Genomic DNA, 14420 nt, shown 5'->3' on the forward strand with positions numbered 1-14420 from the left:
TTTGGACAACTTGTAACAAGGTACCCTCGTAGAAGATGAGATTGGTCTTAGTGGCATACTTTCCTTATGGATTTTTGGAAGACCGTATAATCTAGGCGCGACGGCTGACGTACTAGCTAGTTGAAATTTTTCTCTTATGTTGATTTTGTTTTCTTTGAACAACTCATTAACAATTGGCCACGTCAGTATAGTCTAAGCATTCTACACAGCTGCATTCATATTCTACAAAGGATTGTGGCGCCACCATGCAAAGGTTTGCATCAGAAATTAAGGAACTCCATAAAATATGGCAGAAACACAAAATTCTTTTGAAAAAACGGCAACTCCACATGATGGAACGCTGTAATTACGAAGGAATCTTTAGCAAAGGAAAGTAATATTTTTGATTTCCTGACACATTCCAGCTGTTAATTAGCATAAAGAATATATTAAGAACTTGTTCATCCCTTTTAAGTATCAGCGGACGATGACTACACACGCGATTCTTACCGGCGTGATGCCGCATTACCACATTAGCTACCAGTTTATTTTTGCAAAAATTAATTGGCAATCAACACAACAAAAACAAAACAAAAAAAATAAAATGAAACAGTATTAAGAGTTCGCATGATCAAAATACGACTTGTACTAAAGTCGACGACACATTAATGTTGCAACAACAATATTAACAACAAAACAACAAAAAGAAACAGACAACCCAAATTGCCACTATTTAGTAGCTATGTTCACATTGTAAGTCTTTGGGCTCCAAGTGTATGTTATTATAGACTGCTGCGCCAACAATGTTCTTTTAACTGAACCAGCGCCCGAGATCATGCCGCATTTGGTGTCAGAACGTGTGACGAAGCGGTTGATTGCTTACAACTAGCTTTGTGTAATTGCTATTTCGTGAATAGCTTGAAACGATTGGTTTTATTGTATTTTGGCTTATTGTTAAATTTTACCAGCGTTTTCTGCAAATTTTTTATTTTTTTTTTTTGAAATTTCCTAACAAAAACCGATCCAGAAGAAAGTCTACCACGCACGCGCACACACAGGAAATTGTATAAACAATAATTGCAAAAAAAAACCAGAAAAACGATGATTTTAATTTAAGGGTGCATAAAATTTTATTTTTAATTTGCAAAGCAAAAAGTTTACAACAGTGACTTTAAGTAAACAAATTTATTAGCGTTTAAAGAAAGCGTGATTTGTTTACACTACAAAAAATGCCGTTATATTTGACAGTGTTTATGTTTTTATTTGCGAATATTAATGGTGAGTCTACAAATTGTTGATATGCAATGAAAACGACTTGCATACAGTGCAAGAAAAGACAAAATGAAGCCACAAAATAAATGCAACTTTTCGCGGCTAAGCTCAAATTGTTAAGTTCTCAGCTCTATTTGTAACATATCTGAACGAAAAAACCAAATTTGTCAAAGTGTTTGAAAGAAAACATGATTTATAAACCATTTTAAAATTCGGAAAAAAAATTATGGAAAACCAACAAAAAAAGAATTTTTAATTTTATATTTCAAAATTCTAGAACAAATTTTCTTTTAAAAGTTTTTAAAAATTTTGCATACAAATTTTTGTTTAAATTTTTTATTTTCATTAAAACTTGTTAAGAATTAGTTACATTAAAACTTGTTAAGAATTAGTTACATTAGTAGTAAATAAAATTGTCAACATAAAACACAAAAAAAAGTTTAAATTAAAAAAAAAACAAAAAAATTAAAAATACATACTTTAAAAAATATTTAACAAAAATACTTGATTGTTTTCCTTTGTACTAGACATTTTTTTAGTACAAACTTCAAATTCTGACACACCTTATTAAAATTGCTTTTATATTAAAAACTGGATACACGAAAAAGCTAAAATTAATACAGTGTTAGTACTACATTTATTTCACCTGAAAAAAAATCAAAGTTGTAAAATTTTAAGAAAAAACAAAAACAATTTATAAATATTTAAAAATTTGGAAAAAAAAATTAATAAAATTTTCTTTAAAAAAAATTTTATACAATTTTTATTATATTCGAATTGAAAAATTTTAAGAAAAAACAAAAACAATTTATAAATATTTAAAAATTTGGAAAAAAAAATTAATAAAATTTTCTTAAAAAAAATTTTATACAATTTTTATTATATTCGAATTCTAAGACACATTTTCATAAGAACTCCCAAAACGTGTGTAATAACATACAGTAAATAAAAATTTCAACATAATTTAAAAAACGGAAATTTTAAATTTTGAAAAAAATGAAAAACACGTCAAAGTAAAAAAATAAATATTTTGAAAAATATTTAACAAAAATTCTTGAACAAATTTTTACTGGAAATTTTCTAAGTAAAATTTCTAAAAAAAAAAATTATTTAGTACAATCTTTAAGTTTTGGGACACATTACTATTAAAATTTGTATGATATTAAAAAATTGTACAAATAGTGATGTAATTGAAAAAATTAAAAAAAAAAAAAAAATTTAATAAAAAAACACAAAAAAACATACAAAAAAACAAGTAAGGAACGTTAAGTTCGGGTGTAACCGAACATTACATACTCAGTTGAGAGCTATGGTGACAACATAAGGGAAAATAACCATGTAGGAAAATGAACCGAGGGAAACCCTGGAATGTGTTTGTATGACATGTGTATCAAATGAAAGGCATTAAAGAGTATTTTATGAGGGAGTGGGTCATAGTTCTATAGGTGGACGCCATTTAGGGATATAGCCATAAAGGTGGATCAGGGTTGACTCTAGAATGCGTTTGTACGATATGGGTATCAAATGAAAGGTGTTAATGAGTATTTTAAAAGGGAGTAATCCTTAGTTCCATAGGTGGACGCCGTTTCGAGATATCGCCACAAAGGTGGACCAGGGGTGACCCTAGAATTTGTTTGTACAATATGGGCATCAAACGAATGGTGTTAATGAGTATTTTAAAAGGGAGTGGGCCTTAGTTCTATAAGTGGATGCCGTTTCGAAATATCGCCATAAAGGTGGACCAGGGGTGACCCTATAATTTGTTTGTACGATATGGGTATCAAATTAAAGGTATTAATGAGGGTTTTAAAAGGGAGTGGTGGTTGTTGTATGGGTGGTCGCATTTTCGAGATATCGCCATAAAGGTGGACCAGGGGTGACCCTAGAATTTGTTTGTACAATATCGGTATCAAAAGAAAGGTGCTAATGGTTATTTTAAAAGGGAGTAATCCTTAGTTCCATAGGTGGACGCCGTTTCGAGATATCGCCAAAAAGGTGGCCCAGGGGTGACTCTAGAATTCGTTTGTGCAATGTGGGTATCAAACGAAAGGAGTTAATGAGTATTTTAAAAGGGAGTGGGCCTTAGTTCTATAGGTGGACGCCTTTTCGAGGTATCGCAATAAAGGTGGACCAGGGGTGACTCTAGATTTTGTTTGTACGATATGGGTATCAAATGAAAGGTGTTAATGAGTATTTTTAAAAGGGAGTGGGCCTTCGTTCTATAGGTGTTCGCCTTTTCGAGATATCGCCATAAAGGTGGACCAGGGGTGACTCTAGAATGCGTTTGTACAATATGGGTATCAAACGAAAAGTGTTAATGAGTATTTTAAAAGGGAGTGGGCCTTCGTTCTATAGGTGGACGCCTTTTCGAGGTATCGCAATAAAGGTGGACCAGGGGTGACTCTAGATTTTGTTTGTACGATATGGGTATCAAATGAAAGGTGTTAATGAGTATTTTTAAAAGGGAGTGGGCCTTCGTTCTATAGGTGTTCGCCTTTTCGAGATATCGCCATAAAGGTGGACCAGGGGTGACTCTAGAATGAGTTTGTACGATATGGGTATCAAATTAAAGGTATTAATGAGAGTTTTAAAAGGGAGTGGTGGTAGTTGTATATGTGAAGGTGTTTTCCAGATATCGAGCAAAATATGGACCAGGGTGACCCAGAACATCATCTGTTGGATACCGCTAATTTATTTATATATGTAATACCTGCCAAGATTTCAAGGGTTTTTTATTTCGCCCTGCAGAACTTTTTCATTTTATTCTACTTTATGGTAGGTGTCACAACCATTTTACAAAGTTCTTTCGAAAGTTATATTTCGCGTCAATAAACCAATCCAATTACAATGTTTCATCCCTTTTTTCGTATTTGGTATAGAATTAGGGCATTTTTTTAATTTTTCGTAATTTTCGATATCGAAAAAGTGGGCGTGGTCATAGTCGGATTTCGTTCATTTTCCATACCAAGATAAAGTGAGTTCAAGTAAGCACGTGAACTAAGTTCATTAAAGATATGTCGATTTTTGCTCAAGTTATCGTGTTAACGGCCATGCGGAAGGACAGACGGACGACTGTGTATAAAAACTGGGCGTGGCATCAACCGATTTCGCCCATTTTCACAGAAAACAGTTAACGTCATAAAATCTATGCCCCTACCAAATTTCAAAAGGATTGATCAATTTTTGTTCGACTTATGGCGTTAAAAGTACCCTAGACAAATTAAATGAAAAAGGGCGGAGCCACGCCCATTTTGAAATTTTCTTTTATTTTTGTATTTTGTTGCACCATATCATTACTGGAGTTGGATGTTGACATAATTTACTTATATACTGTAAAGATATTAAATTTTTTGTTAAAATTTTACTTTAAAAAAAATTTGCTAATTTTTATTAAGGGTACATATAGTAATAGGAGTAACGTTCCTGCCAAATTTCATCATGATATCTGCAACGACTGCCAAATTACAGCTTGCAAAAGTTTTAAATTACCTTCTTTTAAAAGTGGGCAGTGCCACGCCCATTGTCCAAAATTTTACTAATTTTCTATTCTGCGTCATAAGTTCAACTCATCTACCAAGTTTCGTCACTTTATCTGTCTTTTGTAATGAATTATCGCACTTTTTCGGTTTTTCGAAATTTTCGATATCGAAAAAGTGGGCGTGGTTATAGTCCGATATCGTTCATTTTAAACAGCGATCTGAGATGAGCGCTCAGGAACCTACATACCAAATTTCATCAAGATACCTCAAAATTTACTCAAGTTATCGTGTTAACGGACGGACGGACGGACGGATGGATGGATCAATCAAATTTTTTTTCGATCCTGATTATTTTGATATATGGAAGTCTATATCTATCTCGATTCCTTTATATATGTACAACCAACCGTTATCCAATCAAACTTAATATACTCTGTGAGCTCTGCTCAACTGAGTATAAAAATAAAAATGATAAACAGTTAAAAAACAGAAAAAAAATTAAAATTTTTTGTTCAAACTAGAATTTTTCTATAAAAATATTTAGAGTATTTTTAGTATCAATGTACTAGATATTTTATCAATATTTTTCAAAAAAACGAATAAGTAAGATATAAAAATAAAATTTGTATATGTTTGTAATATGTATGTATATGAAACACCAATATATGCAACGTTTGCAGTTCATGGCAAATATAACCTACTACAATTTCCAAAAACTTTAAAAATCTTTAAAAAATTAAATAAAAAATAATTATAAAATATATAAAATTTTTTTAAATTTTTTTTTTTTTAATTTTGTATAAAAACTTTCATAAACATTATTTAGCTAATGTTTAAAACAAATTAAAAAGGCAAAATTAAAATCTGTCAAAAAAATATATAATTAATTAAAAAAAAGAAGTTTTTGGTATAAAAATTTTCCTAAATATTATTTGAGTTAATCTATTAAAATCCATTTTAATACCCCTAGTAAATTAGAAGGTAAAATTAAATATGAGAAACAAAAAATTTAATTTTACAAATTAATAAAGTTTAAAAAGTTTTACAAAATGGAATAAGAACATAATAAAAATATTAAAATTTTACTTGCAATTTTTTTTAAAACCTCTCCTCAATATTATTTGAACAAACCGTTAGAATATATTTCAATTTAATATAAGAAAAATACAAATAAAAAACGACAACCCAAAAAAACTTTTTAAAATTTACAAAAATTAATAAATTTTAAAAAGTTTATTAAAAATTAAGAGCCTAAAACAATTAAATTAAAAATACGAAAACACCTTTTCATCGGAAGCAAAAAAGGAAAATATTAAAAATTGAATAAAATTAGAAATAACAAGTAAACGTGTCTAAGTTAGGGTGTAACCGAACTTTATATACTCAGCGTGAGCTTCAATTGTACATTTCATTTCAGATAAATTACTTTTCTACATAACACGTGGCACCGCCCGTTTAAAAAAAATGTCTCCCCATTTCCTCTTACAGTAAAACTTGATAAGTGAAATATCATTGATTCAAAACTATTTTTTGCTAAGTTATAGCTTATTATTCTAGTATACGACCCTTTTAAATTTGTTTTATATCTATGTTGCCGTGGTCTTTAACCAATCCCGTCCATTTTTACTAGAAATATTTTCTGCTATAGGGAAAATTTGTGTACCAAATTTTATTACGATCCGTTAATTTTACTTCGAGTTATGGCTCCCAAAACATAGAAAATTGCTTAGTCATAAAAGGGGCGGTGCCACGCCCATTTTTTTAAATTTGAAGATTTTCCTATTTATTGTTATAAATTCACTTGGGAAAAGAAATACGATTGATATAAAGCTCTTTTTTGCAAAGATATATCTTATTTTATTCGTCCACGACCCTTTTAAAAATCTTTTATATAAAAGTGGGCATGGTCCTTAGCCGATTTCGTAAATTTTTCTTCAAAGCATTCCTTATAGTAAAGGCAATCTCTCTGCCGAATTTTGTTACGATAGGTTTAACGATTTTTGATTTATGATTAACAATATTTGTAAAATTGATTTTATCACAAGTGGGCGGTACCACGCCCATTTTATAAATTTTTTTTAAATTTTTATCAAGAGTCTCAATATCAGTCCACACGTCAAATTTCAACATTCTAGGTGTATTATTTACTAAATAAACAGGTTTATATATAAAAAGTAGGCGTGGTTACCATCCGATTTCGCTCATTTTCAATACCAATCTATTGTGGGTCCAGATAAACTACTGTACCAAATTTGGTGAAGATATCTCAATATTTACTCAAGCTATCGTGTTAACGGACAGACGGACGGACGGACATGGCTCAATCAAATTTTTTTCCGCTGATGATTTTGATATATGGAAATCTATATCTATCTCGATTCCTTTATACCTGTACAACCAACCGTTACCCAATCAAAGTTAATATACTCTGTGTGCAAAGCACTCTCAGTATAAAAATATGTAATAAAAAAACAACAAATTCTTTAAATAAAAAAATCCTTAACAAAAGATTACTCAAAATTTTCCAATATAAAATATAAACAGATTGCTTGAGGTATGTATATTGTAAATATACAAATGTATGTATGCAGTACTAAATATGAGTGTTCCATTTTGACTTTAAGCTACGGTTCATAGTTAATATTTGCATTGATTTTTTTACAGAACTTGTTAATGCAAAATTTTCCTATGAGCGTGGAAATTGCGAAGTATTGGTATCGAATGCGATACGTGAAATTTTAATGAATGAAATGCGCGCTCAATTGAATCCATCGTGGCGTGAGGCGAGAACAAAACTTTTACGTTGGGATCTTTATACGCCACAAAACCCTTACAAAGCACAAGTGCTGGTGCCAGGTGATCGCCATGTGCTACAAACCTCATACTTCAATGCCAAATGGCCAGTTAGGTAAGTGACATTTTGAACGTTGTTTTTCATTTCAAATTGATGAGATGAATACGAACAGTTTCGAAATATCTATTAGTTTCATTGGTTATTGACATTTTGATTCATGTCACGTATTCTATGTTTGGCAGCCTCATATTGAGGCGCACTTAACGGACGGCACATTAGCGCAGTTAGGTATGTTAAAGGAATTAGCCCAGTTGGAAATGTATGCATGCAAAATCAGTTTTTCATATTTGAATTGGAGCTGTGAATGCATACCAGTATAAATAAACGTAAATTTCTGTCAATTCAAGCAGCATATATACTCTATACCTGCGTTGGAACTACTTCTGTATGCATAGGCTTGTATTAATGCTGAAAGCAGTCAAAAGCAATAGGACAGCATGCATGCATCTATACGCTTGATTCGTACCTACAAAGGCAACAAATCTATCTTTATAAACCGGTATTATTGGAACTAAATGATAATATAGAACAATAGACATGATGGCATATGTCAAAACATGAAGTCATCAAGTTGGAATATATCGACAAATATTATTTACACAAATCTCGATGATTTGGTACATTCCTGCAAAAAAAAAAGTTTTCGATTTGAGAAGAAACTGTTTAGCTTTTAAAATATTTTTTATGAATTTGGGTTTTTTTTTTGGGGTTTTGGGTTTCGGGTTTTTCTTGAGCCAATATTTCAAAGAAACATATTTGAGCTTTAAGGCCGTTAAATTAGAGGCAAACCACAGGTTTGGACTTCCCTAGGCCTTATCTTCTTCAGAGAGTCTAATATATAAAACTAAATCAACATTGATACTATAATGTGATATATTATTAGGCTCCCTGAAGAAGGTATTGAAATTACCGAAACGCGTTGGGGAAAATAAAAATCTATAAAAATTTTCGTTTAACTTTTTTTCGTACGCTTTGTAAGTGCTTCTAATTCGCAACAGGCTTATGGAATATTTTTAAGACATAGCGGGTCTTTCCACAGCAAAATAGCTCAACTGGAACATCAAACCATATGCGCTCGCCCCCAATTGAATAATTTCCAACGAGAAACAAATCGTGAAAGGCCATGCTTGTAAGGTTAGCTAGTAATTTGAGTCATAGCACGCAGTCGAAGCTGGACTTCGACCTCTTTGGCATTAAATTTAACACAGTTTAAAGCCGATTTTCATACTAGAAAATAAATGACTGTCATTCTTTTTCAGATTCTCCATACATGGCTGGACTGGCAAAAGCACATCCTGTTCAAATGCGGCCATCAAAGATGCCTACCTTTCGGTGGGAAAATTTAATGTGATTATACTCGATTATAGTGCAATTTCAATGGATATTAGCTACGGGCGTCTTAGCCGCCAATTGCAGGCGATTGCCAAACAATTAGTAGAATTTACACATTTTTTGCATCGTGAAACTGGCATCGACTATGAATCCATTTATATAATCGGTCATAGTGCCGGTGCACATATCGCCGGTTTAGCTGGTAAACTACTTAAGCCACAACGTTTTGGTGTTATATATGCGTTGGATCCAGCTGGACTGGTACAGTTATCACTGAGTGATGATAAACGTTTGGCACCCGATGATGCCATTTACACCGAATCGATACACACGGACATAACGTTACTAGGCAATCCGAGTACAAAACTTAGCCATGCAGCATTCTTTGTCAATTGGGGTCTAGGTCAGCCACACTGCCCGAATGCAACAGCAGTTGAATTTGATTTTGCGTGTGATCATTTTGCGGCCTTGTATTACTTTGTGGAAACTGTGAGACAACCGCGCGCTTTCGGTTCTACACAGTGTAAACCGCGCGATAACAACAACAATATTAGTAGCAGTAGCAGTGTTAGTTTGTGGGACCAAATGGATTGTGGCTGCGCTAATGAACCAACAGCAGCAGCAGCAACAGCGGCAACAGATGGATCGTCATTGATGGTAACAGCAGGTGAATGCACTGCTACAGCGTTCATGGGAGGTGAACCGGCTATACCAAAAAATGGCACATTCTATCTGAGCACACGTTCTAAGTCGCCAGCGTTTGGTTTTGGTGAAACGGTGCGCATAAGACGTGCGGTGCCTGCCAAATTCTTGCATAGCAGCTTTTTAAATAATAAATTCATTAACTCAATGTTATCCAAGTGGCATAAATTATGAGAGCAACAAGAAGAGTGAGGGTAATTAAAAAATTGCGATAGATGTGATACGAGATAAATAGCTGCACATATCGTTGCACTTTTAAGAATACAATTTGACGTATGTTGTAAATCGTAAACTTGTATGCGAAATATTCATACTAACTGGTGTAAACTGCAGTTGAAACAAGATAACGAGCCGCTGCAGGGATTTGTGGTTGATATATTAACTGTGTTAAGTGCGTACAAGAGTAAACAAACAAAAAAATTGTGTACAAAATAATTAAAGCAATAAAAATTTTAAGGATATAAATATATAAAACAAAAAAATAAGAACAAATGAAGTACAGTCGTGTGCCCAAATAACAAAAATTATTTACGAATTTTGTCAGATAATTTTTTATGAATTTTCGTTTATTTTAGAAAAATGAAATTCAAGAATTGCACAACGAAAACTACGTAAAAATATTTCGAAAACATTTTAGAGTTCGAAAAATTTTTGGAAATCCGTAAAGCTTTAAAAAATCTTAATGGCAATTTTAAAATATTTTCTTAGAAGCTATACAAAAATATTCGAAAGTTGGGAAAACTCAAAAAACGTTTAAAACCATTAAGAATATTTCGGGTGAATTTTTAGAATGAATTTATGGCCTTTTCTTTTCTGCAAAAAATGGCTCTATGGCTCCTCTTAATCATCGGAAAATATTTTGTGGAAGGAATACACAAACTGACGAGAGAGCTGAGGAGAACCAACAGGGCGACATTATTTTCAGAAAAGAAAACGCCATTAGAAAGATGTAAATATTTTAAACACAAAAAACTACGTGGGTTCAGCCATGTGAGCAAAAATAGCAATAAAAATTATGAAACATTTTTAACAGATAATTTGGTTATGTATTTTCGTTAATTTTTGAGAAAGAAGAAAACTATGTAAAAAAAATTCAAAAACCATTCGAAAGTTGGAAAATATCCAAAGGCTTTGAGGAAAATTAATTAATAATTTCTTCGAATTTTCATAAACTTTTCAAAAATATTGGAAAGATTGGAAAAAACTGAAAAAAACTTTGAAAATTTTTAGAACATTTTAATATTTGTACTTAAAATTTATAAATTTATTCGAAAATATGCAATATTGGAAAAAAAAATTATAAAGATCTTCAAAGGCTTCACAAGTATTTATAATTATTTACATTGAATTTTCACAAACGTTTCGTAAATATTAGAGCTTACGATTTCTTCTCGAACACAAGCGAGATTTTCGAGACCCGAGAAATCGAGTACTCGACTTCCCGCGAGATTCTCGTATCTCGAAGTACTCGTAAGTCTCGCGAGCTTCCCAACATTCTTACTTAATCGCTGTATCGACAGTATTTATACACTTGGTTTTTTTTACTTGTGACTTTTTTGTTCATTATATTGCTTCAATGACATTTAACTCGAAACATATTTCTTATACATATAATTTTGTTCGCAATATTTTATTTTTCAACGAGACATCAAGAACAGGGCTTCTCGCGAGATTCTCGAATCTCGAATTACTCGTAATACTCGCGAACTTCTCGGCTTTCAATTCAGTCGCTACATTGGCAATATTCTATACATTTCGGGGTTTTTACTTGTGGTTTTGTGGACATTTTGGCTTGTGCTCCAGAAGAAATCGATTAAGTTGAATGTCGAGAAGCTCGCAAGCCTTACGAGTAATTCGAGGTTCTAGAATCTCGCGAGCGTTAGAAAAACTTCATGAAAATTTTAAAACTTTTACTTGGAATTTTCGTAAATATTCGAAAGTTGGAAAAAGTTTTAAGATACGTAAATAAGCTACTTAACGAGAACTAACGTTCTAACGTTCGATAAAATGTGAAGATTGAAACTTTTGGAGATTTCGAAAGGATTTTAAAAAGTCTCATTAAAACATAAACATGTGATTTGAAAAATGCTAGGTAAATGGTATAATGAATGAATTTTCCAAAACTTTTTAAAAACCCATATCGCAAACCGAGATCAAAAAGCGATCCACCCAAAAAATGTTCATAAAACGCGAAAGAGTGGCGACCTCAGATAAGCTCCCATTTAATTTTTATATTTTATAAAGCCTTTCCCCGCTGATTGATGGAGGTATTAGTAAATCGAGTACACAGTTCTTTAGGTATTGAATTGAGAAGCCCGAGCTGCTCAAAGCTTCGAAATTTCATGCTTTAGAGTTAGCCCCCTTTTGATCTAGGTGTGCAATATGATCATTAAAACAGGAGGAAACGTGAATAAAATTTTTGTTCTTGTATTTCTTCTATTTTCGTTGAGCAACGTAAATCAAATTCGAAGCCGTTTTCGAAAAAATTAAAGCAGTTCCAAGAAACTCTAAAGTTCGACAAAATTCAAAAAGCTTTTGAAAATCTTAATAACACCTAGTAACCATTTGTTATGGGGTTTCAATACCGGAGTTTCGCAAATTCTTAACATTGGTTATTGACAAAACTTTTACAAAACTTACATAGTTTTTCGATTTTCCAAAAAAATTTCGTTTAAATAAGTCTACGTATCGGCTGCTGAGTGGGATGTCACCTTATTTTGGCTGCCCATTCGAAAACGCCCTATCTCAGAAAAATTTTTCAAAACCACCCTATCTGAGCTTGAGTTCAGTACACTTTGACATTTGCTGGGGCGTTTATAAAAAAGACTGAGAAGGTGCTCTATTCAACCGAATTCTGAGATGGGGAGTTTTTGAACCAAATTCAGAAACAGGGCGTTCTTCAGCCGAGCTCTGAAATAAGGTGTTTTTGAAACGATAGCCTAGATAGGGTGATATTCCACTCAGCTGTCGATATGTAGATTTTCTTATCCAATTCATTAGGGTATTTTCTGAAGCTAAAGGAGATAAAAAAATTAAAATTGTTCAAAAACTTCTGACAAAACTTATAAAATTTTCAAATCTTTTCAAAAATATTTTTCAAATTAGGTTACATAGCTTACGTTAAACAATTCATTAAGTTACTTCTGAAAAGTACGAAAATTTTATGTAGATAATAAGTCTGAAATACTTCAAAACGTATTAAAAACTTTGTAAAATTTCAAAATGTTTTTGAAAATGGTTTACAAATACTATTTTGAAAAAAGAAAAAACAAAAACGACAAAATTGAAAACTTATCTAAAAACTTTTACAATTTTCGAACTTTTTCGAAAACTTTTCGTTATAGTATTCATTTTAGTTTCTTTTCAAACAACGAAAAAAAGGAAGAACATATCTGCAGCCCAATTCTAAACGAAAATTACGTGCGAGTTTTTTCCCTTCTCCCATTCCTCGTATTCTAAATAAAAATTCCTTGTGAGTTTTTTCACTTCTCCCTTTCCTCCTACTCTGAACAATGTTCGAAAAAGCGGAAACCGGTTATGGGAGAAAAGTAGGTATTATGAATGTGAGGGAGAGGGAGATTTCTCTGCCATTTCATAGGAGTTTTTTCACTAGTTAAATTAAAGGGAATGCATCAAAATAGTTAAAGGAAAATGGTTATTTTAAGAAAGAACATTTATTTGTACAAATTTGTGCTAAAATATGTAATTACATTCTCACTGTTAATACAACAACAACAATATTCTTTATTTTAAGTCGAAAAATATATCATAAGCAACGGAAGAGCTCTTCGCATATATGATGCAGCCACCCAGAAATTGCGCAAGGATTTTTTAAGAAGGCTTAAATAGATTTTGGCATATGGCGAAAGGCGAACTCAACTCGACTTGGCCGCCAGTAAATTGCTTTGCAGAATGAATGCAGGCAACTCCGGCGGATTTGTGTTATCCCGCCGGTCTTCTTCTTATGCTCCTCTGTTGATGTTGCTGTGGCACCAATTCATTACTCATTTCAGTGAATACCACATGAATTGCAATAATGTGCATTGTTTATACCTTATTTCTTAATTTCAAACAAATTGACAACAATAATAAAACTTTACAATTTTTAAACAAAATAAGAAACGCGCAACGAAATTTCAATTGACAAAACAACTGACTTCGAAAATTCGAAATTCCTATTCCCCAATTATTCTTCTCCCTAGGAAAAAGAATTGGAGGAATTTTTCCGCGGGAATAAAAAATCCGCGAGAATATTTAGAATTGGTCTGCTGATAAATTTTTTTTTAATGATTTTTGCTGCTATATTTGTACACAAGAATGTACATATGTACGTATGTTATAAAATATAAATATAATAAATTAAATGCTGTCAACAAAAAATTGGAACAAACTGTCCCAATTTAATTTACTTTTTAATTTACTGAGCGATGTAGCTTTGATAACAACCTTTAAACGTAAAAATACACACATCCAAAAATGTTAAGCCGTTTTAGAAGCAGTAGCCGATATACAGAAACTTAATATATTTTGGATGATATTTTGGTTAGTTACAAATATTTTTGCTAAACTACGACAAAATTTTGCAAAATTGTGAAATTTTTTAAGTGGCAACACCTAGGCAGGAAAGCTAAACATTTTATGCAAATCGGTTAAGCCGTCATCCAGATAGTAGCCGATGTATACAGGTGGGTATTGAGAAGGCGTGTAAGCTCCTTCGGAGGACTCCGCGAGGGGGCGCAAGGTGTGCATCTACTCAAACAACCAGCAGGGCTCATGGCACGTAACTCTCCCATCACTTCATC

At 32.3% G+C, this 14420-nt stretch overlaps 2 protein-coding genes across 8 annotated transcripts in view; one reads left to right on the forward strand and one right to left on the reverse strand.

The window, feature by feature from the left end:
• Window positions 1–14420, reverse strand: part of Mhcl (Myosin heavy chain-like) — a 373469-nt gene that overhangs the window by 145786 nt on the left and 213263 nt on the right. The gene's annotated exons all lie outside the window — the stretch shown is intronic.
• On the forward strand, window positions 782–10166 carry sxe2 (sex-specific enzyme 2). Of its 2 annotated transcripts, XM_067784345.1 has the most exons (4): window positions 782–874; window positions 1007–1257; window positions 7395–7638; window positions 8844–10166. In XM_067784345.1, the coding sequence occupies exons 2-4, from the start codon at window positions 1209–1211 to the stop codon at window positions 9790–9792; spliced, it is 1242 nt and encodes a 413-aa protein (XP_067640446.1). In that variant the 5' UTR covers window positions 782–874; window positions 1007–1208; the 3' UTR covers window positions 9793–10166. The 2 variants fall into 2 exon arrangements, with proteins under 2 accessions (XP_067640446.1, XP_067640440.1); XM_067784339.1 differs by having other exon boundaries at window positions 786–1257.

The sequence above is a fragment of the Eurosta solidaginis genome, chromosome 1 (genome assembly GCF_040869045.1).
Source record: "Eurosta solidaginis isolate ZX-2024a chromosome 1, ASM4086904v1, whole genome shotgun sequence".
NCBI lineage: Eukaryota > Metazoa > Arthropoda > Insecta > Diptera > Tephritidae > Eurosta > Eurosta solidaginis.